The sequence below is a fragment of the Leucopleurus acutus genome (assembly GCF_964270905.1).
Source record: "Leucopleurus acutus genome assembly, chromosome: 16".
Lineage (NCBI taxonomy): Eukaryota > Metazoa > Chordata > Mammalia > Artiodactyla > Delphinidae > Leucopleurus > Leucopleurus acutus.
In genome coordinates, this window is record NC_139158.1 from 28,211,283 (window position 1) to 28,237,671 (window position 26,389).

The 26,389-nt window shown below is 46.3% G+C and overlaps 1 protein-coding gene across 2 annotated transcripts in view; it reads left to right on the forward strand.

Annotated features, from left to right (window-relative positions):
* Nucleotides 1-451: 451 nt before the first annotated feature.
* Nucleotides 452-26,389, forward strand: part of CPPED1 (calcineurin like phosphoesterase domain containing 1) — a 115,337-nt gene continuing 89,399 nt past the window's right edge. The window contains exons 1-2 of one of the 2 annotated variants that reach the window (XM_082858194.1): nt 452-606; nt 24,404-24,622. In XM_082858194.1, the coding sequence (XP_082714320.1) occupies nt 537-606; nt 24,404-24,622 (289 nt within the window). In that variant the 5' untranslated portion in view covers nt 452-536. The remainder of the gene's footprint in view (nt 607-24,403; nt 24,623-26,389) is intronic. The other variant, XM_082858195.1, reaches the window with a different exon arrangement.

Consider the following 26,389-nt stretch of genomic DNA (forward strand, 5'->3'; position numbering starts at 1 on the left):
GACTGTCCTGTCGAGTCCTCCAAGGACAGGGCCGGGTCCGTTGGACCGTGAGGTACGATTCCCAGATAAAATACAGGTCCCCACTTAAATTACTCCAGATAAACCACGAAAAATTTAGCACAAGCATCTACCAAATTGCATAGCACATACTTATCATTTATTGCTTATCTGAAATTCCAATTTAACTAGGCGTCCTGTATTCTTATTTGTTAAACCTGCAGACCCCACTTTTAGGGAATGGCTGCCCCCCCCCACCTTGAGTCCAAAGGCGCTCACTCTGCTCACGCAGGCGCCAGGCAAGTTGGCTCCCTCGCCAGGAGCCCCAGTCGATCCCAGAGGGGCCCCTCACGCTTCCGCCCCGTTCAGGCAGCACTAGTGGCGCCCCGAGCGACCGAGCCCCGCGCGCCCGCCGGCCCCGCCCCGCCCCGAGCAGAGGGCGCAGCCCCCAGCCGGGCAGGCCCCAAACGGCAGTTGGGCGGTTAGGTGTCGCGCCGCTCCTCCTACGCAGTGGACTCCTTCGAGGCGGAAAACTTGCCATGTCGGCTGCGGAGGCGGGAGGTGTTTTCCTCAGAGCTCGGGGCAGGACCCTGGACGCGTTTTCCTCAGGTACTGCCTGCCCTTCGCCTGGGAAGGTGATGGTTTCAGGGCTGCGGAACCTTCGGCGGGAACGTTCGGTTGGGATGTGCGCCTCCAGCCGGACCCCAGCGGGGGCTGCACCCGGGGACTGGGGACCGCAATAGAGGCCGCACCGCCCGCACTTGGGGCTTCCAGGGGCGCTTTTGAAAGAAGAGTGTCTGGGCAAGGGGTACGGTCGTGGAGCCTCGCTGGCCTTGACCAAGGTTCCCTGAGAAAAGATAGAGTGAGGCAGCAAAGCATAGTTAATAGCGTGGGCTCTGCAGTTGGACTTGGTTTCCAAGCCCTGCCTTGGACACGTTGCTCAGCGAGTATTGGTCTCAGTTTCCTCATCTGTAAAAGGGGAATAATCGCAGCCAGGTTGTGTGTGGCACGGGATAAGCGCTGGGTGCACGTGAGATGCGGTTATTTTTATTATGGTCATTCACCACGATATAGTTTATACTCCATAATCATGGTTACCTTCTATAATATGAGTCATCCGCCAAAATGTTAGCAGTGCCCATCAGAACTGGAGAGGGGAGGCAGAAGAGCCGTGTGGGGTTAAGTGCTTGGATTTTGGATTTAGATAATCTGCCTCGCTGTGAAAATGGGTTTGTTAATACTTACCGCATAGGGGAGGGTTAGCAGATTAAAAGGATTTCTGTATCCAAGTGCCTGATAGGCTAGGTGCTAAGTGAATGTTAGCCCTAGAGCTATAAAAGGGACCATTGCTGCCCGTTTTATTGGTCCTCGCTGCGTCTTTTGCTGCGTGGTCAAACTCCAGTTTTTGTCGCCCGGGGCAGTCACCCTAGACACGCTGCGCGATCCGACCTGTACTCCCCTTTCTTGCTTCAGGCTCACCCTTCTTCCCCTTGCCCAGTTCTCCTGCTTCACTGGTTTTCTTAACTCCAGTTCTAAAGGTCCAAGTCCTTTATGTCCGTAGGGCTTTTGTGCTTCTCTTTGCTCGCCTAGCTAATAGCACTTTCTCAACCCTCACACTTTATTTAAAGTTCAGTCACTTTCTCAGATTTTCCCTGGCTACCCTTACTAAAGTGGGTTTCTCCTGTAACTCCTGTCCGAAAGCCTTATTCTTTTCTTTCTTTGCAGCTGTTGGTGGGGGGTGGCAAGGTTCTGGAAGACCATGTAAGGCCAGAAATCTAGCTGAGGTGGATTTTAGAAAATACAGTCTGTTGTGGTGACCATTCTCTAAATATTTTAATACGCCTTTTCCAACCTGTTTTCAAACCCAAGCCTGTGCGCCCCATGCACAGTGAGGCCAAACAAACAAAATATCAGAGTTTGGAGCAGAGAAAGGTTTATTGCAGGGCCAAGCTAGGAGAACAGGTAACTCGTACTCAAAAGACCCGAGCTCTCCCTGTAGTTTTCAGGGAAGAGGTTTTTGTTTTTGCCACGCTACGTGGCCCGTGGGATCTTAGTTCCCGAACCGGGGATTGAACCCAGGCCCTGACAGTGAAAGCACAGGGTCCTAACCACTGGACCGCCAGGGAAATCCCCAATGGAAAAACAGGGAAGAGTTTTAAAAGGCAACATTTGGGGTGACAGCTGCAGGATGAATGACTTTCTTCTGATTGGTTGCTGGTGAGGTAACAGGATGGTGGTCCAGGAATCTCAAGCATCAGCCTTCTGGTTCTGACCAGTCTGGGGTCTCAGCAGGTACTTACCATCCCTCACCTGGGTGGGGACCTGCAGAACTTGAAGACTGTATCAGATTGTTAGGCACATCTCTTGAGGGAACTGTAAGACTAAGGAATTAAGACTCTTTTTTTAAAAAAAAAATCTTTATTGGAGTATAATTGCTTTACAGTGGTGTGTTAGTTTCTGCTTTGTAACAAAGTGAGTCAGCTATACATATACATATATCCCCATATCTCCTCCCTCTTGCGTCTCCCTCCCACCCTCCCTATCCCACCCCTCTAGGTGGTCACAAAGCACTGAGCTGATCTCCCTGTGCTATGCGGCTGCTTCCCACTAGCTATATATTTTACATTTGGTAGTGTATATATGTTAATGCCACTCTCTCACTTCTTCCCAGCTTAGGCTTCCCTCTCCCCACGTCCTCACGTCCATTCTCTACTTCTGCGTCTTTATTCCTGTCCTGCCCCTAGGTTCTTCAGAACCAATTTTTTTTTTTAAGATTCCATGTATATATGTGTTAGCATACGGTATTTGTTTTTCTCTTTCTGACTTACTTCACTCTGTATGACAATCTCTTGGTCCATCCACCTCACTACAAATAACTCAATTTCGTTTCTTCTTATGGCTGAGTAATATTCCATTGTATATATGTGCCACATCTTCTTTATCCATTTATCTGTCGATGGACACTTAGGTGGCTTCCATGTCCTGGCTATTGTAAATAGAGCTGCAGTGAACATTGTGGTACATGACTCTTTTTGAATTATGGTTTTCTCAGGGTATATGCCCAGTAGTGGGATTGCTGGGTCGTATGGTAGTTATATTTTTAGTTTTTTAAGGAAACTCCATTCTGTTCTCCATAGTGGCTGTATCAATTTACATCCCCACCAACAGTGCATGTGGGTTCCCTTTTCTCCACACCCTCTCCAGCATTTATCGTTTGTAGATTTTTTGGCGATGGCTGTTCTGACTGGTGTGAGGTGATACCTCACTGTAGTTTTGATTTGCATTTCTCTAATGATTAGTGATGTTGAGCATCCTTTCATGTGTTTGTTGGCAATCTGTATATCTTCTTTGGAGAAATGTCTATTTATGTCTTCTGCCCATTTTTGGATTGGGTTGTTTGTTTTTTTGATATTGAGCTGCATGAGCCGCTTGTAAATTTTGGAGATTAATCCTTCGTCAGTTGCTTCATTTGCAAATATTTTCTCCCATTCTGAGGGCTGTATTTTTGTCTTGTTTATGGTTTCCTTTGCCGTGCAAAGCTTTTAAGTTTCATTAGGTCCCATTTATTTATTTTTGTTTTAATTTCCATTTCTCTAGGAGGTAGATCAAAAAGGATCTTGCTGTGATTTATGTCATAAGAGTGTTCTGCCTATATTTTCCTCTAAGAGTTTGATAGTGTCTGGCCTTACATTTAGGTCTTTAATCCGTTTTGAGTTTATTTTGTGTGGTGTTAGGGAGTGTTCTAACTTCATTCTTTTACATGTATCTGTCCAGTTAGGAACTGAGACTCTTTTATAGCTGAACTATTGTTTCTTGACTGCTTTTCCTTTGTTTCTGCATTTCCTCACTTCCCCTTGAATCTGCCCTTTGGAACTCAGGGAAGGTTTAGGATACTAAAGCCTTTTTCTGCAAACAAGAAATGGGAGACGTGGAAGGGCTTTTGTGCCCTGGCGGGCGCCACAGTGTCCCACTCAGTTTCAAACCAATGTGAGGTTTTGGGGGTTTATCCATATTGGTCTAAGTAGCTCTAGTCTGCTCATTTTCCTGCTGGGCAGTAGCCGTTGTATCAGCATATATTGATACATTCTGTTGCTGGATATGCCGAGGATCTTCTTGCCTCTCCATAGCCACTCTCTCCCTGCTCCGCCATGCCCCAGGAGGTTGACATCTTTGGGCTTCATCCGGGGGCTCCTTGCCCTCTGCCCTGCTGTTGGGTTCAGCCGGTGGGGAGTCCTGACTGGAGATTAGAGGGTGGGGAAAACAATTGTCAGTGTGTTTATTCCCCTGGTTTAGTCCCTGTGGGGTTGCCTCAACCTGACTGTATTCCTTACCTGAAATTCACTGCTTCTTTCAAGGTAGGCTTTCTGCTGGAACTCTCTTTTCAGATTTGGGTAACCACTTTCTCCCTCCTTTCAGATGTAGTTCTGCTTTTCTGTGTTGGACTACTGAACTGTCCTTTGGTGTTTTTCGATACTCAACTCATCCCAAGTAATTAAACGCTCCTTTAGTTATCCCGATGTGAGTATGCCAGCTATTTCCTGCTAGGATCCTGATATGATGGACATTCAGTTATTTCTGTTTTCCACTCTTGGTAACGGTGCTCTTATGAACATTCTGGTACAAGCCTTCTTGTGGACACAGGGTAACATTTCTCCAGGGCATGTACCCAGAGGAGCGAAATTCTGAGTTGTAGGGTATGATCTTTTCCAGCTTTGCTAGATCTTGTCAAATCGCCTTCCAGAATGTTTGCACTAACTTATGCTCCCACTAGCAGGCTATGAGAGATCCTTGTGACTCTGCACTGTCTCTTTTCAGTTCGGGAAGTATTTACTGTGTTCCTGTTGCACTCTCTAGTATCTTGTGATGAGTAAAAAAAAGTCAAGGGGAAGGCAAGGGCTCATAATCTAAGCACAGAGCTGTGGCACAAAAAATAATTCTTGGCAACTGGTGGGCTCTGTAGGCCACTGCAGTGGGAATCGGGATTTTTTTTAAGCTTTTTTTTTCTTAATTAATTTATTTTATTTTATTTATTTTTGGCTGTGTTGGGTCTTCGTTGCTGTGCGTGGGCTTTCTCCAGTTGCGGCGAGCAGGGGCTACCCTTCATTGTGGTGCGCGGGCTTCTCATTGCGGTGGCTTCTCTTGTTGCAGAGCACGGGCTCTAGGCGCGCGGGCTTCAGTAGTTGTGGCTCACGGGCTCTAGAGTACAGGTTCAGTAGCTGTGGCGCACGGGCTTAGTTGCTTCGCGGCATGTGGGATCTTCCTGGACCAGGGCTCGAACCCGTGTGCCCTGCATCGGCAGGTGGATTCTTAACCACTGCACCACCAGGGAAGCCTGGGAATCGGGATTTTAAGCATTGGTCTTGGGTGATGGTGAGACTGTTAATTGAAATCAGGGAGTAAGGAATAGGGCCAGGTTTGATGGGATTAATTTGGCAAGTGGTGGCTTTGAGGTGCGGTCAGGAAATCTGAGGCAACTTGCAGGGTGCGGCGCACAGCTGGGGATGGAGGTGTGGGTGCCACCCACAGAGAGGCAAGTAGATGATATCGCTGTAGGAGTCGGCGGCGTTCCTGAGGGGCAAGGTGTGGAGTAGTGGACGGGGTGTGTGTGTGTAACCTTAGGATGTGCCATCGTTTAGGGGGTCAGAAGAAGGAAAAGACACACTGAAGGCCTCAGAGCAGGAAACAACCAGAAATATTGGACGATAAATCCAGGAGCCAGCCTTGGTACCAAAGTTGGGGAGGAGGGCTTAAGGCAGGGTGGTCCACAGGCTCAGATGCTGCAGACATCTAGGTGAGTGTTAGCTGAGCAGAGGATGGCAGGTTTGTTATTTCGCCTTCAGGACAGTTTCAGTGCAGTTTGTAGGAGGAAGCCTGGTGCATGGCTTTTGAGGAATGGTGGAGATTGAGGATGTGCAGTCAGCGAAGGCAGGATTCTGTTTGGAGCCGTTTGGTGATCCAGGGTAGACAGGGTCGTAGCAGTTTGAAGGAGGAGCAATGCTGAAGGAGGGCTGAAGGGTTTGCAGTAGTACTAATGGTGATAAGAACAGCAGGAGCATCTAACGTTTATCAGGTGTTTACGGCGTGCCAGGCACTATGTGCTGTGTGTGGATTATCTCATGTAATCTTCAAAGTAGTGCTGTTGAGCTAGCTATTAGGGTTACCCTCTTTTTACAGTGGGAGAAAATCAATCTCAGGAAGGCTAGGCAACTTGCCCAAGGTCACATGATTGGTCTGAGATGGCTCTGGGGTTGAAAAATGCAAAAGGCAGGATAATTGTTGGAGAGCAGTATCTGAGGAGACGGGAAAAGCTGGCGTTGAGGGCTCAGAAGAGGGGCTGGCCCTGGGAACACATTTCTTCTTCGACCATCTCTCCCTCCTTCTATCTAACTGTTTTTCTGTCTATCCATCTGTCTACCAGACGGTCCATCCATCCTATGTCCATCTTTTCATCTGTCTGTCCATCCATTGCCTGCTCATCAAACGTACTAAGCACCTCCCTTGTCCCAGGCATTGTGCTAGATCCCAGAGTGCAGTGATGAGTGAAAACCAGATGTGATTCCTCACCTCTGGCACGTAGCTACTTGGAGAGCCTACCATTAACCTGCCAATCACACAAACCATCATAAATCCCAGCTGTGGCAAGTGTCAGGGAAGTGAGGAATGTCACTTGTCAGGAAGTGAGGGGCATCTTAATAAGGCCCTGCAGGGAGGGCTCCCCTGGGGAAGGGGTGTGTCATCTGATTGCTGAAGGATGAGTAGGAGGTACCTGGGCTCTGAAGGGAGGGGGAGGACCGTTGTAGACCACAGGTGGAGCAAGTGTGAAAGTCTGACATGGTGGGACAGGAAAGGGAAGGGTGAGAGGAGAAAGAAGCCCCTGAGTCTGGAGCTGGGCGGTGCAGGATGAGACGAGCATGGGGAAGGAGTCATTGGGGAGGTTTGTCTTTAAGCTGCATGTGTGAGGACACAAGGACACATGGTCTGATTTCCATTTTGGAAAGAATGGTCTGGCTGCAGCAGTAACAACAGAAGACTCTCTGCTTGCGAGGAACTTGGGGTGCAATCTGATTGGAAGCTGGAGCTCAGCGACTCGTCTTGAAGCAGCATTTCCAAGGCACACATTGTTCACTTTGAATTTGTTGACTTCCAGCAGCTGGAGGGGCGTGTGGTGGTGGTGGGGGGCTTCTGGTGGAGGTGATGGGGGCGCTGAGGTGTGAAGCTTCCTAGCCCACTGGAGCTGCCCCAGGGCTGCCGTGGGACCAGAGAGCAGGAGAGGTGCTCACTTGGAAAAGAGTGGGGTGCGGAGCGGGTGGAGAGAGACTGAGAAGATAAATTGAGATAGGAGGAGGGAAAATGACCCTGGACTTCTAGAAGTGGGGCCTGCGCTTGGTCTCCTCTGTGGGTTGAGCAGCCCCAGTGGGCATGCCCAGTATGCGTCATACAGCTCAGGGCTTCTAGAGGCCCGGCCTTGGAGGGTCAGGCTCAGAACCCTTCACTAGAAGTTGAGCACCTAGTCTACCCCTGAGCTGCCTCTACTGCTGTCACTGACTTACCTGGGTCCTAGTTCCCTATTAGTGTTGCTGGTGACTTTGAGCGGTCCTCTTGGAGGGTCCATTGCCAGTTCAGGCTCTGTGGGCAGGTGGTAAGCTGGTAGAGCTGCCCCAAGGGCAGGCTTGGAAGAGAAAGGAAAGGAACTGGCTTTTTCTGTCTCTTGCCAGAATACACATTGCCTCTCAAAGAGGTTTTGGTGAACTCAAGCAACTGTGCCTCAAATCACAACCCTGATCACCCTCACACTCCCTCCTGGAAGCCCCCTCCAGAATTAAACAGTTTGTTTCTCAAGTGAAGCTTGTCAAGTAAATGAAAGAGTGCTGTCTTACCCGGCTCAGGCTGCTATAACAGAACACCATAGGCTGGATGGCTTAAAGACAACAGAAATATATTGTTCACACTCTGAAGGCTGGAAGTCCAAGGTCAAGGAACCTGCAGATTCAGTGTCTGGTGCGAACCCTCTTCCTGGTGCATAGATGGCTGTCTTTTTTTTTTCTTTTTCTTTTTTTTAAGACTTTATTTTTTAGAGCAGTTTTAGGTTCATAGCAAAATTGAGTGGAAGGTACAGAGAGTTCTCATACAGCCCCTGTCCACACATGTGCACAGCCTGCCCATCATCAGCATCCCCCGCCAGAGTGGTATGTTTGTTACAACTGAACATACAGTGACACAACATAATCACCCAAAGTCCACACTTTACCTTACAGTGCACTCTTAGAGTTGTACATTTTATGTACAATGTACATGTACTGTATAATAACATGTAACCATCATTGTAGTAGATGGCTGTCTTCTTGCTGTGTCCCCCCATGGAGGAAAGCGGGAGTGAGTGATCTAGGGTCTCTTTCATAAGGGCAGTAATTCCAGTACTAAGCCCGCAGGATTTAATCACCTCCAAAGTCCCCATCTGCAAATATCATCACATTTGGGGTTAGATTTCAATGTAAGAATTTTGGGGGGACACAAACAGTCCATGGCAAGCACTTTAAGACCATTTCCCCCGATAGTTTTTGAGTAACAGTATTCCCACGCACTTCTTCCGGGAGTGTTGTATGTGAAGCCTGGCTTCAGTCATCCATTTCCTGTTAACACAACCTGCTAGGCTCTGTCAACAGATGTTTATAGAAAGTGAGTTGTACGTGTCTCACCTGAGAAGGCTCACAATCCTCAGGCATGTTCAAATATTCATTTTAATTAGGCAAATTAATAATTGTCTTTCCTTGACGTATCCTAATTAAGACTACTTTCTCCTAACAAATAACTGTCTTTCTGAAAAGTTTACAACATCAGTTTTGAAGAAATTCTCAAAGGGAGAAATATCAAAATAAAATATGTTTTCAAAATTACCTATCTTTAATTGCTTTCAGGTCCTAATCAGTTTTTCCAGTTCATTTTACCACTGGAATATTTTCCCCCTTAGAGAACAGGGATCTTCAATGGTTTACCTAAAATGATGATTTCCTTGGACATTTTAAACCTCCACAGCTGTTTCAGAGGAGCCAACTCAATTCACTGATTCTGAATGTTTCTTGGTCCCTTCTGGAAACCCTGTCGCAGAGAATAAGTGAAATCTCTAAAGAATAATGTACTTCATCCCTTCCAGGTCTCACCTAAGAACCTCTCTAGAAACAGTAGGCCTGGAAATGTTTGTTCAAGTCTGAAGAGGGTTGAAAATATTGTGGCGTAAAAAATTCAAACTTATCAATGAAGGAAATGAAATGAATGCTTTTAATTAATTTTTAAAATTAATTAATTTATTTTTGGCTGCGTTGGGTCTTCGTTGCTGCGCACGGGCTTTCTCTAGTTGCAACGAGTGGGGGCTACTCTTCGTTGCGGTGCGCGGGCTTCTCATTGTGGTGGCTTCTCTTGTTGCGGAGCATGGGCCCTAGGCGCATGGGCTTCAGTAGTTGTGGCTTGCAGGCTCTAGAGCGCAGGCTCAGTAGTTGTGGCGCACGGGCTTAGTTGCTCCGCGGTATGTGGATTCACTAATTTCAAGTTTCACTGGTTTTTAATAAATTTACAGAGTGGTACAACATCAGAATTTTAGAAGCTCTCAGTCTCCCCCAAAAAGGATACTTTGTGTCCGTTTTCAGTCTCTTTATGTTTCCAATCCCAGCACAGTCAACTACTAATTTACCTCCCTGCTTTGCCTTTTCTGGATGTTTCATATAAATGGAATCATATAATCTGTGGTTTTTTGTGACTGGCTTCTTTCCCTTAACATAATCTTTTTAAGATTCAGCCATGTTGCAGTGTTTATCAGCACTTTGTTCCTTGTTACTGAACAGTATTCCAGTGTGTGGATTACCACATTTTGTTATCCGTTTACCTGTTGGTGAACATTTCGATATTTTTTGGACATTGATGGACATTCCCCCATTTGGACACTGGCTATCATGAATAAAGCTGTTATGAACATCCACATTATAGGTCTTTTTTTTTTTTTTTTTTTGCAGTACACGGGCCTCTCACTGTTGTGGTCTCTCCCGTTGCGGAGCACAGGCTTCCGGATGCACAGGCTCAGCGGCCATGGCTCACGGGCCCAGCCGCTCCGCGGCATGTGGAATCTCCCCGAACCGGGGCACTAACCCGTGTCCCCTGCATTGGCAGGCAGACTCACAACCACTGCGCCACCAGGGAAGCCCTAGAGGTCTTTTTGTATGGACATATGTTTCATTTCTCTTGGGTAGACACCTAGGATTGGAGTTGCTGGGTCGTATAAGTAACTGTGTTTAACATTTTAAGGAACCACCAAGCTTTTCCAAAGCAGCTGCACCATTTACATTCCCAGCAGCAGTGCATACAGGTTCAAATTTCTCCGTATGCTCATTCACACTTGATATTGTCTGTCTTTTTGATTATAACCAAGCAAATGCGTGTGAAGTGGAATCTCACTGTGGGTTTTTCTTTTAATAAATTAATTTAATTTATTTTATTTTTGGCTGCGTTGGGTCTTTATTGCTGCGCGCAGGCTTTCTCTAGTTGTGGCAAGCGGGGGCTACTCTTTGTTGTGGTGCATGGGCTTCTCACTGCAGTGTCTTCTCTTGTTGCGGAGCACGGGCTCTAGGTGCACGGGCTCAGTAGTTGTGGCTCGCGGGCTCAGTAGTTGTGGCTCGCGGGCTCTAGAGCACAGGCTCAGTAGTTGCGGTGCACGGGCTTAGTTGCTCCGCGGCATGTGGGGTCTTCCCAGACCAAGGGATCAAACCCCTGTCCCCTGCATTGGCAGGCAGATTCTTAACCACTGCACCACCAGGGAAGTCCTCATTGTGGTTTTGATTTGCATTTTCCTAATGCCTAATGATGTTGGACACCTTTTCATGTGCTTATTGGCTATTTGTAATCTTTGAAGAAATGTCTGTTCAGATCCTTTGCCTGAGTTATTTATGTTTTTATTATTGAGTTGTAAGAGTTCTTTATGTGTTCTGGGTACAAGTCCCTTGTCAAATATATGATTTGAAAATATTTTCTCCCATTCTGTGGCTTGTCTTTTCACTTTCTTGATGATGTCATTTGCAGGACCCAAGTTTTTAATTCTGATGAAGTCCCAGTTATCAACTTTTTCTTTTATTACTTGTACTTGCGATGCCATATCTAAGAAATCTTTACCTAAACCCAAATTGTGAATATTTACTCCTGTGTTTTCTTTTAAGAGTATTATAGTTGGAGTTGTTACATTTAGGTCTGGGTCCATATTGAATAAATTTTTACGTATGATGTGGAGTAAGCGTCTTATTGGAAGTTTTCCTTTTTTTTTTTTTTAACTACAGTAGAAGCCTGGTAGTTTGTCAATGAATAGAAAAAATTAGCTAAAGAGGGGAATCATTAAAAAAATTACACATTTTGACATTTCATTTTAATGTAAACTATAAATGTAAATTCAGTTACTGATCTTTTGAGGTCAGGCCAAGGTCATGTCTTGGAGCATGGGTTTACAGATGGGCCTGCCCGGGAGCCTTTCTTGCATAAACAGCACCCACAGCGAATCTTTTCCAGTTTGGGTTTTTTCCAGTGGAGCAGTCAGTTAAAAATCACCTAGAGAGCAGCCTGAGCGAAGGATTCTTCTAGCTTTATACTTTTTCATCAGATCTTTCACACTTGCCTCCCCGACACCTAATTCAATAGTACTTTATTTTTACCAGCTTGCTTTTATTGAGTCTTCCCAAAGCATCCATCGTTGCTTTATTAGAAACAACCCTTTTTACATGTGTATTTCTCTGGCTTACATGTTTGATTAAATTAGGTGATTTAAAACTAAGTGCTGGCATGAACAGACTCGGGGGCACCTCCTGACAGACACTCCATGAGGGGCGGGGCAGAGGTGCGTAGAGCACGGGAAGGCCATCAGCTTGCCCTGGGCCGTGGTCAGAGCCTTCGTGGAGGCATGGAGAGTGTTGATGACTCCTTCACATTGGTCTAGTGGACGTCTGTTAAGAGAGTATCTTCTTCACAGAGAGGACTAACTGACAACTTTTTATATTTGTGCGGCGTGTGATTTTTAACTTTGTCAAACCCTCCAACGAGCAAGGGGCAGTAACACGGGGCCAGGGCACCTGGAGACTCCAGAAGCCCCAGAACTGCTGCCAGCCACTCTCAGGACCAAGAGAATGTGGAGTCAGACACCCAGGAAATACTTGTTGAGCGAAAGAACGTCCAGACTTCCCCACGTAGCCTTGTTTAAAGGAAAAGAAGAAAATTCTTTGTCAAGCTAATGGCGCAGGTCCTCATTTGTAAGAAGGAGGCCGAGTGTTGGCTAGATCTGTCTTAAGGAGCAGCCAGGATGACAAGTGCATTGATTTCATCTATGTGGGGGTGCTTTGGTGATTTCAGGCCCCAAACTAGTAAGTGGGAGGATCCAGAGGAGGACGCAGCTCTTCAGGCTTCCTGCCCTCTGGCCCCGCCCCCAGAATACAGTGGAGCAGGACGGAGCACCTCATCTTCCCCCAAGTCTGCCCCTTCCCAGTCTCCCCTAGCTCTGTCCGACCAGCAGCCTGGGAGTCGCTCCTGACCTCTGCTTCGCCCTGCTCTCCGTGTCCCGGCCGCCCACAGTCCCATCCACGCACCCCCAGGGCACACCTGGGCTTCATCTACTTCTCTGCTTCCCGGCTCCCACCACCGTGAGCCTGGCCACCCCACCTACCCTGCCTCTCGGCCGGACAGTCCCAGCAGCCTCTGAGTCTCTCTTGTCCCTCCAGTCTCTTCCCTGGACAGCATCCAGAGTCATGTCTTTGAAACAAAAACTGGGTCTGTCAGCCCTTGCCGTGGCTTTTCTCTGTCCCCCTCCTCTTCCCTCTCTTCCTCATTCTTCAGACCTGTGCTGCTTCTATTCTAAGTTAGGTCCACTGCCATTTGCCTTCACCCGTTCTTTTCCTTTATGATACTTGTTACAACTTAGAGTTGTGTCTTTACTCCTCTGACTTTGTTGTCCTTTCCTGCCCGTAGGTGATAAATTCCTTGGGGGTGGAGCAGGAAGCCCAGGCCTAGGACGGTGTCTGGCAGTAGTGGACCTTCAGTGGCCTTTCATTATGTGAATAAATGAATGAAAATGAGTACAATGCCCACAGGATCATGTGTGTGTATCCACCTAACCCACAGCTTACACACATCATGTTTTCTCTGGACAAAACCAACAGAAACCAAGGTATTGAGCCAATCAACAGGACCCTTGCAAACCATGCACCACTGGGCAGTTGGTGCCGTACTCAGAGGCACCCGCTGGGGCCGGTGCTTGTTCGCAGGCGGGTCCTTCCTCTCCTTGCCCCCTCTCGGAGCTGCATCTGCCCCAAGTAAGGGTGGCCTTCTCCTCCCATCCAGGGCCTCCGTTTGCTCAGCCTGTGCCTGCAGGGCTGCCTCTGTCCAGAGCGAGCACCTTCTTCCAGTTCTCCCCGAAGCACCACCCCCTGGGCCAGCAGCCACAGGCTCTCTTGGCAGTGAAACACAGGGAATGGCGCAAAAGTCATAGCAAACCTCCACCCAAAACATGCAGACCCTCAATGGAGTTCTGCTTTTGAAAAGTGAGAGACGTATGGAAAATGTCTTTTTCCCCGCTTAGACATTGTCCAGAACAGTGTTGGCCAAAGCCAGGAATGCTGAAAGCCGCCTGGCCAAGTAGTCCTGGCGCATCTGCCTTCTTACTTCTCTGAAGGGTTGCAGATAAAGATGCTGGCAAGTCCCTCATCCCCAAACGGCAAGTGTGGCAGCCAAGCTATGACTCAGCAGCTTTTGCGTATCTCAAAATGCTACCTTTTGGATGCATGTGGGCTGAGAAAAGAGGTTGGGGAAATTCACTTTGGTACTTAGGAAACGTAATTTGGAGACTCTGAGTATTTTGCTGTCGCACTGAATTATTTTGGGGGCGGAGGGTCCCTGAAGGACACTACTTTTTTAAACAGCTTCACATACCGCGCAATTCACCCTTTCAAAGTGAACGATTCGGTGGCTTTTAGTCTATTCACAGAGCTGTACCACCGTTGCCACAAATTTTGGAACATGTTCACCACCCCAAAAAGAAACCCCACACCCCTCAGTTGTCACCCCTGACCCACCCCCATCCCCCCAGCCCTAGGCAACCACTAGTGAAAGACACTGTTAACTGCTGCATTAAGTTCTGGCAGTCTTACCTTTGGGACATCTGGATTATTAAACCAGAAAGAGTCCCAAAGCGGTGAAGATTGTTTTGCTACTTTTGTGTGTTTTTGTTTTTTAACCACTGAAATAAGATTAGTCCCCAGAGAAGATGAGGGGCATTGCTGAAGACATTTAGATTGTGATTCACTGTGCAGATCGCTGCTGTGAGAAACTGCAAAAATTGCATTTCGTTGGCGTTTGCTCTTTAGCTAGAAAGCTTCTGGGCAGCTGTAAAGCAACCCATCTTTGCCATTTTATAACCAAAGCAATATCCACAGTATATAAAGGAAAAGATGTTAAGACCAAAGCATACACACACACACACACACACACACACACACACACACACATACATACATACACACATATACACATATATACCATCAGATATTTTCCGAGCGCCACTATGTGCTATGGGAAACAAAGAAATGGGTAAGATTTTGAGAACGCTGTCTGCTAAGACAGGGTAGGAGTTACCGTGGATCACAGTCATGGTAATAGAAGCGCACACTTGACTGCTTAGTATGTGCCAAGTCCAAATGCTTCACGTGTATTAACTCAGTTAATTCTTCACAACAACCCTTTTGAGGTAGGTGAGTTATTCTTACTTTACAGATAAGGAAACTGAGGCCCTGAGAAGTTAAGGAACTTGCATCACGTCACAGAGTTGGTAAGGGGTGGAAATGGGATTTGATCCTGGCACTCAAGCCTCAGAGTCTGGGCTGTCCTGGGACAAGGTTAGGGCTTTGGGAGATGGAGGCCCAAAGTGGTACAGGGGCTTGAAGCCCTTCCCCAAGCCCACATGTCTGGGTATGATCTGTTTTATCCCCAATATTCATATTTACCCCTGGTCTCAGGGTCTGGTCCTTGCTGTGCCCTCTGTCTGGGGTGCATCTCCCCAGCCCCCCGCCTGGCTTTGTCTCGTCCTCAGATCTCCTGTGTTGCCTCACTCCTCCATCTACCACAGAGCTCTCCCACCCAACAGTTGCTCCGTCCGTGATCACCCTGATTACTTCTGCGGTACCAAGGAGCACAGTGTGTAATGAGCTTAGTTGTTGACCTGTTCGTTGTCTGTCTCACCACCATTCTGAAGGTCTTTTCTTTTAAATTAATTAATTTATTTTAATTTATTTTTGGCTGCATTGGGTCTTCATTGCTGCGCGCGGGCTTTCTCTAGTTGCGGCGAGTGGGGGCTGCTCTTCGTTGCAGTGTGCGGGCTTCTCATTGCGGTGGCTTCTCTTGTTGCGGAGCACGGGCTCTAGGTGCGTGGGCTTCAGTAGCTGTGGCGCGTGGGCTCAGTAGTTGTGGCTCGTGGGCTCTAGAGCGCAGGCTCAGTAGTTGTGGCGCACGGGCTTAGTTGCTCCGCAGCACCAGGGAACGAACCCTTGTCCGCTGCATTGGCAGGCGGATTCTTAACCACTGCGCCACCAGGGAAGTCCTTGTAAGGTCTTAAGGAATGGGACCTGTGGCCTTGCCCACTAGTTGAATGTCTGGTGACTAACATGACACCCGTCCTCAGAACAAACTTTCTGAATGAGGGGAAGAGTCAGAGCTGCATCCGCTTGCCGGGGAGGAGGAAGTGGCATGTGAGCTGGGCCCGGAAGGATAGACAGCACCTCAGCAGGAGGAGCTGGTACAATGGAGAGCACCCCCTGGAGGAAGGGGCGGGAAAGCACGGGGCGTGTTTGAGGAGCAGAGAAGGGTCCATGTGGTGGGATCCTGTGGTATGTCTTGTGCAGGGTTCTTCAGTCTCGCTGTTGACATGGGCTGGATTCTTTTGTGGGGCTGCCCTGTGTAATGTGGGATGTTTAGCACCATCCCGGCTTTTGTCCACTGGACGCCAGAAGCACCATCCCCCTCCCAGTGTGATATCCAGAAATGTCTCCAGACATCAGATGTGCCCTGGGGATCAAAATCATCCCCGGTTTAGAGCCACTGGTCTAGTAGGAACAGTAATCGGTACAGTTGGGAAAATTTCGGGCTGTGTTTTAGCACCAGGTGCCAGAATGAGCGAGGATCCACTGACATCTTCATTTATCCCTTCACCAGCTGTTTACTGAATGCCTCCCACCTGCCAGGGACCAAATGATAACATGCTGACAGAATACTGGAAAGGGAAAGCAAATGTGGGCCTTTCCTTATGGAGATTAGAAGGTAGTGGCCCTTCAGCGAGGGAGTTTGATGACCAGGGTAAGCATTTTATAAAGAGTCACGATGGCAGTGATGGACTAAGATGGATCCGAGCAGGGAGTCCTGCATGGAGCTGTCTTGGTAGCTCCAGGTGGGGATGGTGGACGCCTGACCCAAGACAGTGACGCTCTCAGTTAATGCTGAGTTGATTCTCTAACTTTATAGCCCAGTGGAGAAATGTGGCCTCTATAGTCCCAATTTATGTATTATTTTGAGTCAGATTCATTAACAGGAGTCAGAACATTGAATTCTTAAACATTCTTACAATGCAGTGATGTGTTGTAGCTCTCACACTTCTTAACCACTATCTTGTGATTTTAATTCTGTCTTCCGAAAGTCAAACTAGATTTAGAAAATGAGACTCTTATTTATAAACAGTAAATTAAGAAAGCTGTTTGTCATTGTATTCCACCTTGAATTATTTGGGGCTGCCTATAAGGTGGCAGGTTTAGCACATCATGAAAGTATAAATTATTAGAGTATTAGGTGTTCATTAGTGACGTGGCTGACTCCCGTAGGCCTTTTCCTAGTTGGGTGATGGAAGTAGTGATTCCTTTGCTTTTGTGGGGGGGGGGGGTGCGTGCATTATAGTTAGTTATTGATTAACTGGTAAGAATGAAAGGATCAATGCGATTTCTAATTCTTGGTGTATATTAAAAAGTCAGCTTTCATTAACAATTGAAAAATGTGCCCAAAAGGTATAATAAAAATGAGTGAGAGGAAATATATTGTCAGAGACAAATTCAAGAAAACATTTAGTTCGTGATATTAAAGGTGCAAACTGTAAAGAACAATTTGCAATTTGAATGTCTGTTTTTCAGGCAAGATATTGGCACATAAACAGAATCTCATAGGAAGGCTTAATGGTAAAGAATCATGTGAATTTTAAAAGGTTTTTAAGATTCTTTTCTGTGTACAGTTGCTCTGTACTCAGTAATGCTTAAAGGAGACTCACAGGCCTTTCCTGACCATGATTTAATACCAAATCCAGTGTCCTTTTTATCCCTCGATTTTGAAAGATTGTTTCTATGACAGTCTCTATCCATTAGCTGAAAATGGGAAGTGGCCAAATCTTGTTACTCTGTATATGACGGATGAGTCAGATTTCCTTCTAAGGCCCATTTTTTCTTTAGAAAGTATTTTTCAATTAATCTTAAATTTTGATTCAGGCTATGGTAACTTACTAAATTATGGCAATTTATTTTGGTAGCTTGGGGTTTGTTTTCTTCCAGCTTGTCATTTGAGCAGACCTTGGCACTCCTAGCTGATGAGTCTTCTCTTTAATCTCACTTGTGTGATCACCTGCCCTGAAGTCAGGGCTCTGTGGTGTAATTGGCCTGGTTCTGCCCCTCATGCCTTGTTAGTCTTGATCAAGTTATTTACCCTTGACCTTGTGAGTCTCCTCTTCTGTACCTCTAAGCAAAATGGAAGGGTTACTGTGGATAAGGGCTTCTCATCCCAGATGTCTTCAGGGGCCAGGTGGTGAATGGGGCCAGGTGTGGACCGCAGTGAATTCCAGAGCATTCATGCCAGTAAAGGGGCAGTTACTGCTCCGTCGCAGCCAATCGTTGGCACACTCCATTTGGGCCTGATGTGGCCAGATTTTCCATGAGAATCCAGAAAGCCAGTTGTATATATGAAACTCATGCATTTAAATTGTTGGCAACAAATTCAAAATTTTATGAACACGGCGTGTGCCAAACAGAATACACCTGTTAATCAGATCGCATCGAGAGACCTGAAGTTTGTAATGTCTTGAGGAGATCACCAGTTAGCATCCCACAGAAAATGGATGTCCTGGGCCCTTTGCTGTTGGCAGGGTCTGTGAGCACCTTGTCAGCATTATCTTTGTGTGCTGTCTTCGCACTCCTCAAGGTGTGCCATTTAAAGGAAATTTTTTGGAGACAAAAAATGTCTTTATGGAGGTGGGCAACTTGCAGGCAGCCTAGGGAACATTCCGTCTTCTTCATGGCTCTCTCCTCTCCAGGCCAGCCCGGCAGCACTGAGATGCTGAACAATAGAGGCTGCTGCTCATAAACTGTAACCTTGAACTTGAGCCATGACTAAGATCCCTAGCCAGGCCTCAGTGTTCCCTCCTTGGTTAAATGAGAGTGTTGGTTAAAGTAACCCTGAGAATCCCTCCGGCACAATTTCCAGTTCTTTAGGGGGGAAAGGTGGGCTTGTATAAGGTGAGCCTTCAGCCGTCATAGGATGGGCTGCAACAAATGAGCTCACTCAGCTCAGTACAGGAGGGTCACGTTAAACTTGTGGTTACCTGAGATTAGTTAATTATGTTAGTTAATATTATCATCTGTGGCAGACAGGACCTGCCTCCCTGCATGAGCCCCTGCTTTTGAGCGTGGGCTGGCCTAGCCACTTGGTTGTAATGAATTGAACCTGGTAAAAGTGATGGGCAGTCACTTCTATTATCATGTTACATAAGATCGTAACTTCCGTTTCCTAGCAAACCCTCTTTCTTGCCGCCTCTGATGAACAAGTTTCCACGTTATGAGCTGCCACGTTGGAGAGGCCCACGTGTCAAGGAACAGGTGGCCTCTGGTTGACAGCCAGGAAGGAACAGGTGCCCTCAGTCCCTCAGTCCACAGCCACCTAAGTGAGCGGGGAAGCACATCCTGCCTGACCTGAGTCTTCAGATGAGACTCCAGCCCCAGCCAACACTTTGATTGCAGCTTTTGAGAGATGTTGAGCAGAAGGTCCTGCTTAGCTGTGCCCAGATTCCTGACCAACAGAAACTGTGAGATAAATCATGTGTCTTGTTTCAAGGTGCTGCATTCGTGGTGATTTGTCACATAGCAGTAGATGGCTATTACACCGTCTCTTTGAATTTGTTTAAAAAATTAACATTGAAAAAATTACATTCACTGTAGACATTCTTATTCATAGCAGATTGAAGTGTTTTAGTTAAATGAATGTATGCATTATTGTGTCTTAACACTAAGAACCATATAGGCATTATCCAGAGCTTTGTGTCAAATGTTTCAAAAGATTACAGTCTGGTTTTAGCACCATCAGGGTCAGAAATGAGATCATAATTTAATCAACTCACTTTATTCTTTAATCCATTCATTCAAAATACTTAGTTTATCTCAAAAATTTGACCTTGGTCTTATCATAGTTGTCAATTAGAGTCCCTGACTGCATTCTTGTATCAAATTTGGACAAAAGAAAATTACCTCTCTGTTGTGCTTTTGAAAACACACATTTGTGTATGCTGCACACACACAGTTGCTAGCAGGTGCTTTCACTGTATGTCATGATGTCATGTGAAAATCTAAAGTGTTAGAACTCACTAATTAGTAATGAATTCCCTGAGTAAGTTCTTACCTGGAATCTTGGAATTCTTACCAAGAAAACTGAATTGATTTTGAAAGGTGATTTAAAGGGAGTTGATTAGACAGTAATGGATAAGACCAAGAAATGTTTAGGACCAAATACCTGAGCTGGACATAGGCAGGATGTCAGAATGAATAGGAAAATATGCAAAACAAAAACAAAATGAAACAAAAAACACAGCCACTAACAACAGCAAAACCCCTCCCAGACGTTGTTTCAATTTAGGGAAACAATCACTTTACATCTGTTTGATATAAAACACATTTAAACAGGTCCTTAATTAGTTGCATGCCAGTACTTCTCACACTTGGATTTGCATAAAATCACCTGGGAATTTGTTAAAGTGCAGATTCTGACTCAGTAGGTCTGGGGTGGGCTTCCTAAGCTCGCAGGTGATGGTGATGTTGCTGGTCCGTTGCCACACCTTGAGGATGGAGGTGGAGGCCCAGCCCAGCCCCCTGTGCCCAAGTACGGCCTGCATAATGCTGCTCTCTCGTCATCCTCACCTTCTCCCTCAGCCTCCATTTCCAGGTACTTCTGCTCCAAATGGGTTGTCAGTCATTTACCAGGCTGTCTCACCTTTAGGCTCTTTGACTAGGAAAATTAAAAACAAAACAAAACAACAAGCAATAAGCCACCAGACCCTTAAGTGGTTTTTAAATGCCCTGATTGTGTATCAGGTTGCTTTAGGGATGGTCCTTACCACATCTAGACTTCCACAGTTAGAGCTGCCAGCACAGTGCTTTCCGGAGTCTAAAGAGAGAAGCTGGGGCCAGACATTTGCTCTGCCCCGGAAGGGAGGCATCATCGTAAGCATTCTCAGGCCCTTGTAGGTGTCAGTCGGCTAATACCTATGCCCTGTCCTTGGGGTAATTCTGGACTTCGGTGAAATAATTTAATGCAAATGTTTTTAAGAATTCGCTTTCCTAATATAAAAGTCTGCCCTTCTGAGGGGTGGGGGAGATATAAGTTTACAAAAGATCCCTCCATCTAGTACTAAGTCTTACCAGCCTCAAATATCTTAAATTCAGCCTTAATTAAAATTAAGATGAGGCCAAACACCACAGACTTCTGTAGCAGGAACTTTAAGAGGCTCCAGGTGCTTTTGAGAACGCAGAACCCTGAGTCAGCAGGTTGCCTTTATTAGATAGATAAGGTAGATGGAACAGTGACATGGAGCTGTCATTCATTTTAGGTCAAATCTGTTTATTTTGTACCTTGTCATCATAAAATTGAGATTCTTTCTAAGATTTTACTTAGTAAACCAGTAAAAATGAAAGATTTAATACCTCCAAAGACAACTTTTCGAGACTATGACTATTTGTGATAGGCAACTATAACTGTTAAAAGGTTCACTGTAGAAAACCTTCTAAATTCTGGTTGTTGTAGCAGATTGATTTATGCCCCAACTTTGGGGTGACAGTCATCTCCCTGATTAATTTATCCAGTTTAAACAGCTTTGCACACTGCCTCAGAAACATAGCTAAAAGCATTCATCAGTGCAAAATGGTTATTATCAAAGTAAAATAAATGAACAGTGCCAACAATTAACTTTAAAACTCAAATCAGAATCTCAGTTTTTTTCATGACACCACCTTGAGCTCTTGAGGAAGTTTTGCTGACTCCTTCCTGGCCCTTTATCTTTAAGTCGAATCTGTGTAACAAATGACCCAGAAACTTGGCAGCTTGAGAAAACTCATGTGCATTATCTATCTCCCAGTTCCATCAGGCATCTGGGTGCAGCCTAGCTGGGTCCTTCTGCTGCAGGGTCTCATGAGGGTTCCGTCAAGGTGTCACCTGTGTGGTCTCATCCGAAAGCTCACCTAGGGCGAATCCTCTTCCAAGTTTACTCCCATGCTTGTTGACAGAATTTGGTTTCTTTCAGGTTGTTGCATGGGGGGGCGGGGGGCTCTGTTCTTCGCAGGCTGTTGGCCAGAGCCCTCCCTCAGTTCCTTGCCATGTTGGCCTTTCCAGGAGGCTACTCATCATGACAGCCTGTTCCCTCCAGGAGAAGGGCTCTGAGAGAGAGTGAGGGAGAGTGAGCAAGGTGAAAGTCAGGGTCTTTTTTTTAGCCTTCTCTCTCTCTTTTTTCAAAACCACTGTATTGAGATATGATGACATGAAATGCTGTACATATATAATGTGTACAACTCAGTGAGTTTGGGGATAAGTACAGACCTGTGAAACCATCACTACCATCAACATCTATCATAAACATCCATCTCCTCCTAAAGTTTCTTCCCGCCCCCTTTATTGTTGTTGTTGTTGTTTGTGTGTATGTGTGTGTGATAAGAACACTTAAGATCTACCTTCTTAGCAAATTCTAAGTGTCCAATACAGTATTGTTAGCTATAGGCACCATCCTGTATAGTAGATCTCCAGCACTTACCTTGCATAATTGAAACTTTGATCCTCCCCTCCCCATTTCCCCTACCTACCCCCCAGCCCCTGGAAACCATCGTTCTACTGTCTGCTTCTATGAGTTTGACTGTTTGGATTCTGCATACAAGCTGAGGATCAGGCAGTATTTGTCTGTCTGCGACTGGCTTATTGCAGGTAGCGTAGTGTCTCCAGGTTCATCCATTTTGTCCCAAATGGCAGGATTTCCTTTTTTTAAATCTGTTGTACGTATATACCACCTTTTCTTTATCCATTCATCCACTGAGGAACATTTAGGTTGTTTCCATATCTTGGTCTAGCCAGTCTCTGAAGGCACATCCCATAACTGTATTCTGCTTATTAGAAGCAGTCCGGCCCACACTCGAGGGGAGGGGATCACACAGGATGTGAGTATCAGGACTCAGGGGTCTTCGGGGGCGTTTTGGAGTCTTTCTGCCACACGTAGTAAGGGCTCAATGAGTGTGAGTCAGATCCGTTGCAGTGCTGGATCGCTGTCCTTGGCACTGAGATGCACACAACAGGGTTTCATTGCAGTCCTTGTTCAGGGTGAGTTTAGGTAGGTTGTGATTTGACTGAACAGCTAGCATTTTAAGCTGTAGTTCAAGAACTGGCAGGTTAACACACATACATAATTTGTTCTGGAAAGTACGGATAGGTAATTTTGTTTGTTTACATGCTTGTCTTCTTAAGTTCTGGAAGAGGAATTAAGGAAAGGAGGCCTAAAGCCTGAGATCCATTCTGAGATGATAGTAAGCTAGGCATGGTGGGTGGGAGGGTGGTCGTGGAATTTTAAAAGCTTATGTGCTACATCTAGATCTCAGCTTAAATGACCCCACCTCAGAGAGGCCTTCCCTGTGCATCCAATTTAAATTAACCATTGCTTTCGCCGTAATCCTCGCAGAGCCCTTAGCACCCTCGGCTCTATTCTCTGCGAATTTCCTTGTTTGCTCTCTCTCCCTCTGTGAGAACTAAGCCCCCGAGAGCCAAGACCTCACCTGTCTTGGTCCACTTGTGTGTCATCAGCACCTCGCACGGGGCCCGGCAAACAGTAGGCTTTCGGTAAATACTGAATAAATGAGTGAAGTGAACACAAAGATGTGAAATGACTTCAAGGAGCTTTTGGGAAATTCTAGTATCTTCATGACTTCCAAAGGAAATGCCATTTATTCAGCTCACCTGCAAAATACGTTCATTTGTTAAAGAGAAGAAAACAGTCTCAAGGTTGTGGGGTAGTTAGTTTTGTCCCTGCAGCTGATGGCTGGTGTCCATGAGGCAAGTCACGTCACCTCTCTGGGCTGAGGATAAAATCTGGGCTGATGAGTGGGTGTGTTCAGACTGCTCTGTCCCCAGAACCCACTCAGGCAGAGGAGGCTACGTGTTTTCAACACTGGTCAGCCACTTGTGGTTTTGTTTGAAGAAAGGATTCTGTGGCCAAAGAAAAGTTTGAAACCCACGCACCCACTGATGGGCATTCCAGCTCTGTAAATGCAGACGCTGGTGGCAGTGTTTTGGGCAGATCAGGGTGGAGACCCGTGGCCCTTGAAGCTTTGGCAGAACCAACAGGAAGAGCAGCCTGAGAGTTTACCTTCAGGTGACTTCCAAGGACATAAAGAATTAAAGAGTCTCGTCCCCCCAGCCCTCCCCTGCAGCCTCACACCTCACCTGTGCCCACATCATGCTGCCTTGGAAATGTTAGCATCATTTTTTTTTCCATATTAAGATTTCATTTCTGGCCCCGCCTTTCCCACCGGATAGCCGGAGCTTCTGAGCTCCAAGTTTTTCTGTCACATCCCCTGAAACAGTGCAGATTGTGCCATTAAGCCCGGCGTAAACGATTTGAAAGCACTTCACCTCGTCGTTTAAACATAATACTTCTGACAGCTTTCAATTTGGGGTATTTTTAATTCTAATTAAAAAAACTATTGAACATTAATAGCCTCTATACAGCGTGCCGTGGTGCCTCTGTGCTCCATTTTGGCCATCTGGCTTTTAGACAGACAGCTTGGTTGCATAGCTGTTAACGGCCCATGTGGTTTTTCCCTGGCCTTTGGGAATCACCAGGTCCAGGCATAATTAGTATAAATCAAAATCCTCTGGCTGATGACAGGAAAATGGTGTGTTTGAACAGCAGCTTATTAAAATGACCTACTTAATTTAAGAAAAATATTGTATCCACTCGCAGGGTAACCTGGGTGCTTTCCCTGACAGATTTTATAATATTTCTTCCTTCCTCCCTCCCTTCCTTCCTTTCATTCATTCTTTTTTTTTTTTTTTTTTTTTTTAATTAAAGAAAAGGAAAGGGAATGGAAAGGCCCGTTCTACTTCATCCAAGGTGCAGACCCACAGTTCGGACTGATGAAGGCCTGGTCCACTGGGGACTGTGACAGCGGTGGCGACGAGTGGAAGCAGGAGATCCGTCTGACTGAGCAGGCCGTCCAGGCCATCAACAAGCTGAGCCCCAAGCCCAAGTTCTTTGTTCTGTGCGGGGACCTCATTCATGCCATGCCCGGTAAGACTGGGGTCGTCATTGTGACCTTGTCTTCTCCCCACAGCCAGAAAAAAATCATTTGTCTTAAAAGACGACTCTATTCAGTAACGGCTCATTCTTTCTCTTCACGACGGTTGCAGTATCATCAAACATCAGAAAATACACGCTCATTTTATTTTTAGAATTTGGCAAGATTAATCACAGTAATCAGGCAGAGCTGCAGTTCTTATGGTCTGAGCTTACTATGAAAAATGGAACAGTTTCCTATGTGTCACCTTTCTTCATTTCCAGGGGGCAAACTTGAACTACTTTCAGATCTCATATCCATAAACGTAATCTTCTCCTTTCGTGTCCCTTCTTCTTGTGCTTTTATTTCTCCTGTATTTGCTAGTGCTTTTTCAGTTTCAAATGACAATCTAACTTGAACTAGATTAATTTTTTTTTAAAGTTTGTGTTACCCTATGGGACTGTAAAGTCCAAGGGCAGATTTGGGCTTCGGGTACAGCCGGATCCAGGGGCTCAGAGGTTGCTGTCAGGGCTTGGTCTCTTCCTCGCTCAGCCTTGTTTTCCTCTGGGTTGAATTTATTCTCATGCAGGCTCTTTCCAGGTGGTGGCTCCAGGGAGCTTGAGGTTTATGTCCTTCTTACTGAAACCACAACAGAAAGAAAGTGCCTTATTCTTTTTTTTAAAAAAAATAATTAATTTATTTTTGGCTGCATTGGGTCTTTGTTGCTGTGCACGGGCTTTCTCTAGTTGTGGCGAGTGGGGGCTACTCTTCATTGCAGTGTGCAGGCTTTTCATTGTGGTGGCTTCTCTTGTTGCGGAGCATGGGCTCTAGGCACGCGGGCTTCAGTAGTTGTGGCACACGGGCTCAGTAGTAGTGGCTCGCGGGCTCTAGAGTGTAGGCTCAGTAGCTGTGGCCCACGGGCTTAGTTGCTCTGCGGCATGTGGGATCTTCCTGGACCAGGGCTCGAACCCGCGTCTCCTGCATTGGCAGGCGGATTCTTAACCACTGCGCCACCAGGGAAGCCCCTGAAAGTGCCTTATTCTTAGTGGTCCAATCAGAGTTACAGACCAGCACCCATACAGCTCACGTAGCCCCATGAAGCCGGGGTGTGGGGTCAGCTCCCCTGCAGCCAAGTGGTCAGAAGAACAGGATGGATCCCCTGAAGAAAAGTGAGATAGTAGGAACGGGAACATAACAGGTCCTTTTGAGAACTCGCTTCCTTTATTTATTCCCCTTTCCTTTGATATCCTTCTCTCCCAGGCAAAGATAAAGCCCAGCAAGCAAGTATAAGAAAGTGGAAACCGCCCCTGCCCATCTGGGAGGCAGAGCAGGCACCCAAGACCACTCTTGTCTGTGTCTTGGTCTCTGTTTAGTGGACAGAGATGACCCAAAGACCACTGCGGAAAACACTCTAGCTGCTATGGGTGTTTGTTTTTGGCTAACGTTACCTTGTAAACCAAGACTCTTGAGTCCTGCTATGATTTCTAATGTCTTTAGAAGCCAAGGCACTCTGCAGGAAGCCTGGGTACATTAATTCCTCCCCTCCAGGACTCACTTGTCTGGTAACCTACCTATCTAGAACAATCCCAGAGTGAACGTGTGAGGATGGAGAAGGGGCTGCTCAGAATGGCTCTCCTTGAAGTCTAGGGAGTATGGCCAGCAGGGAGAACCCTCAGATTCCAAATTTACTGCTTTTCTGTCCAGTGTTGTTTTTTTTTTTCCTTTGAAAATAGAATATTATGAGACTCACTAGAATTATATAACATGTTCTTGTAGATGTT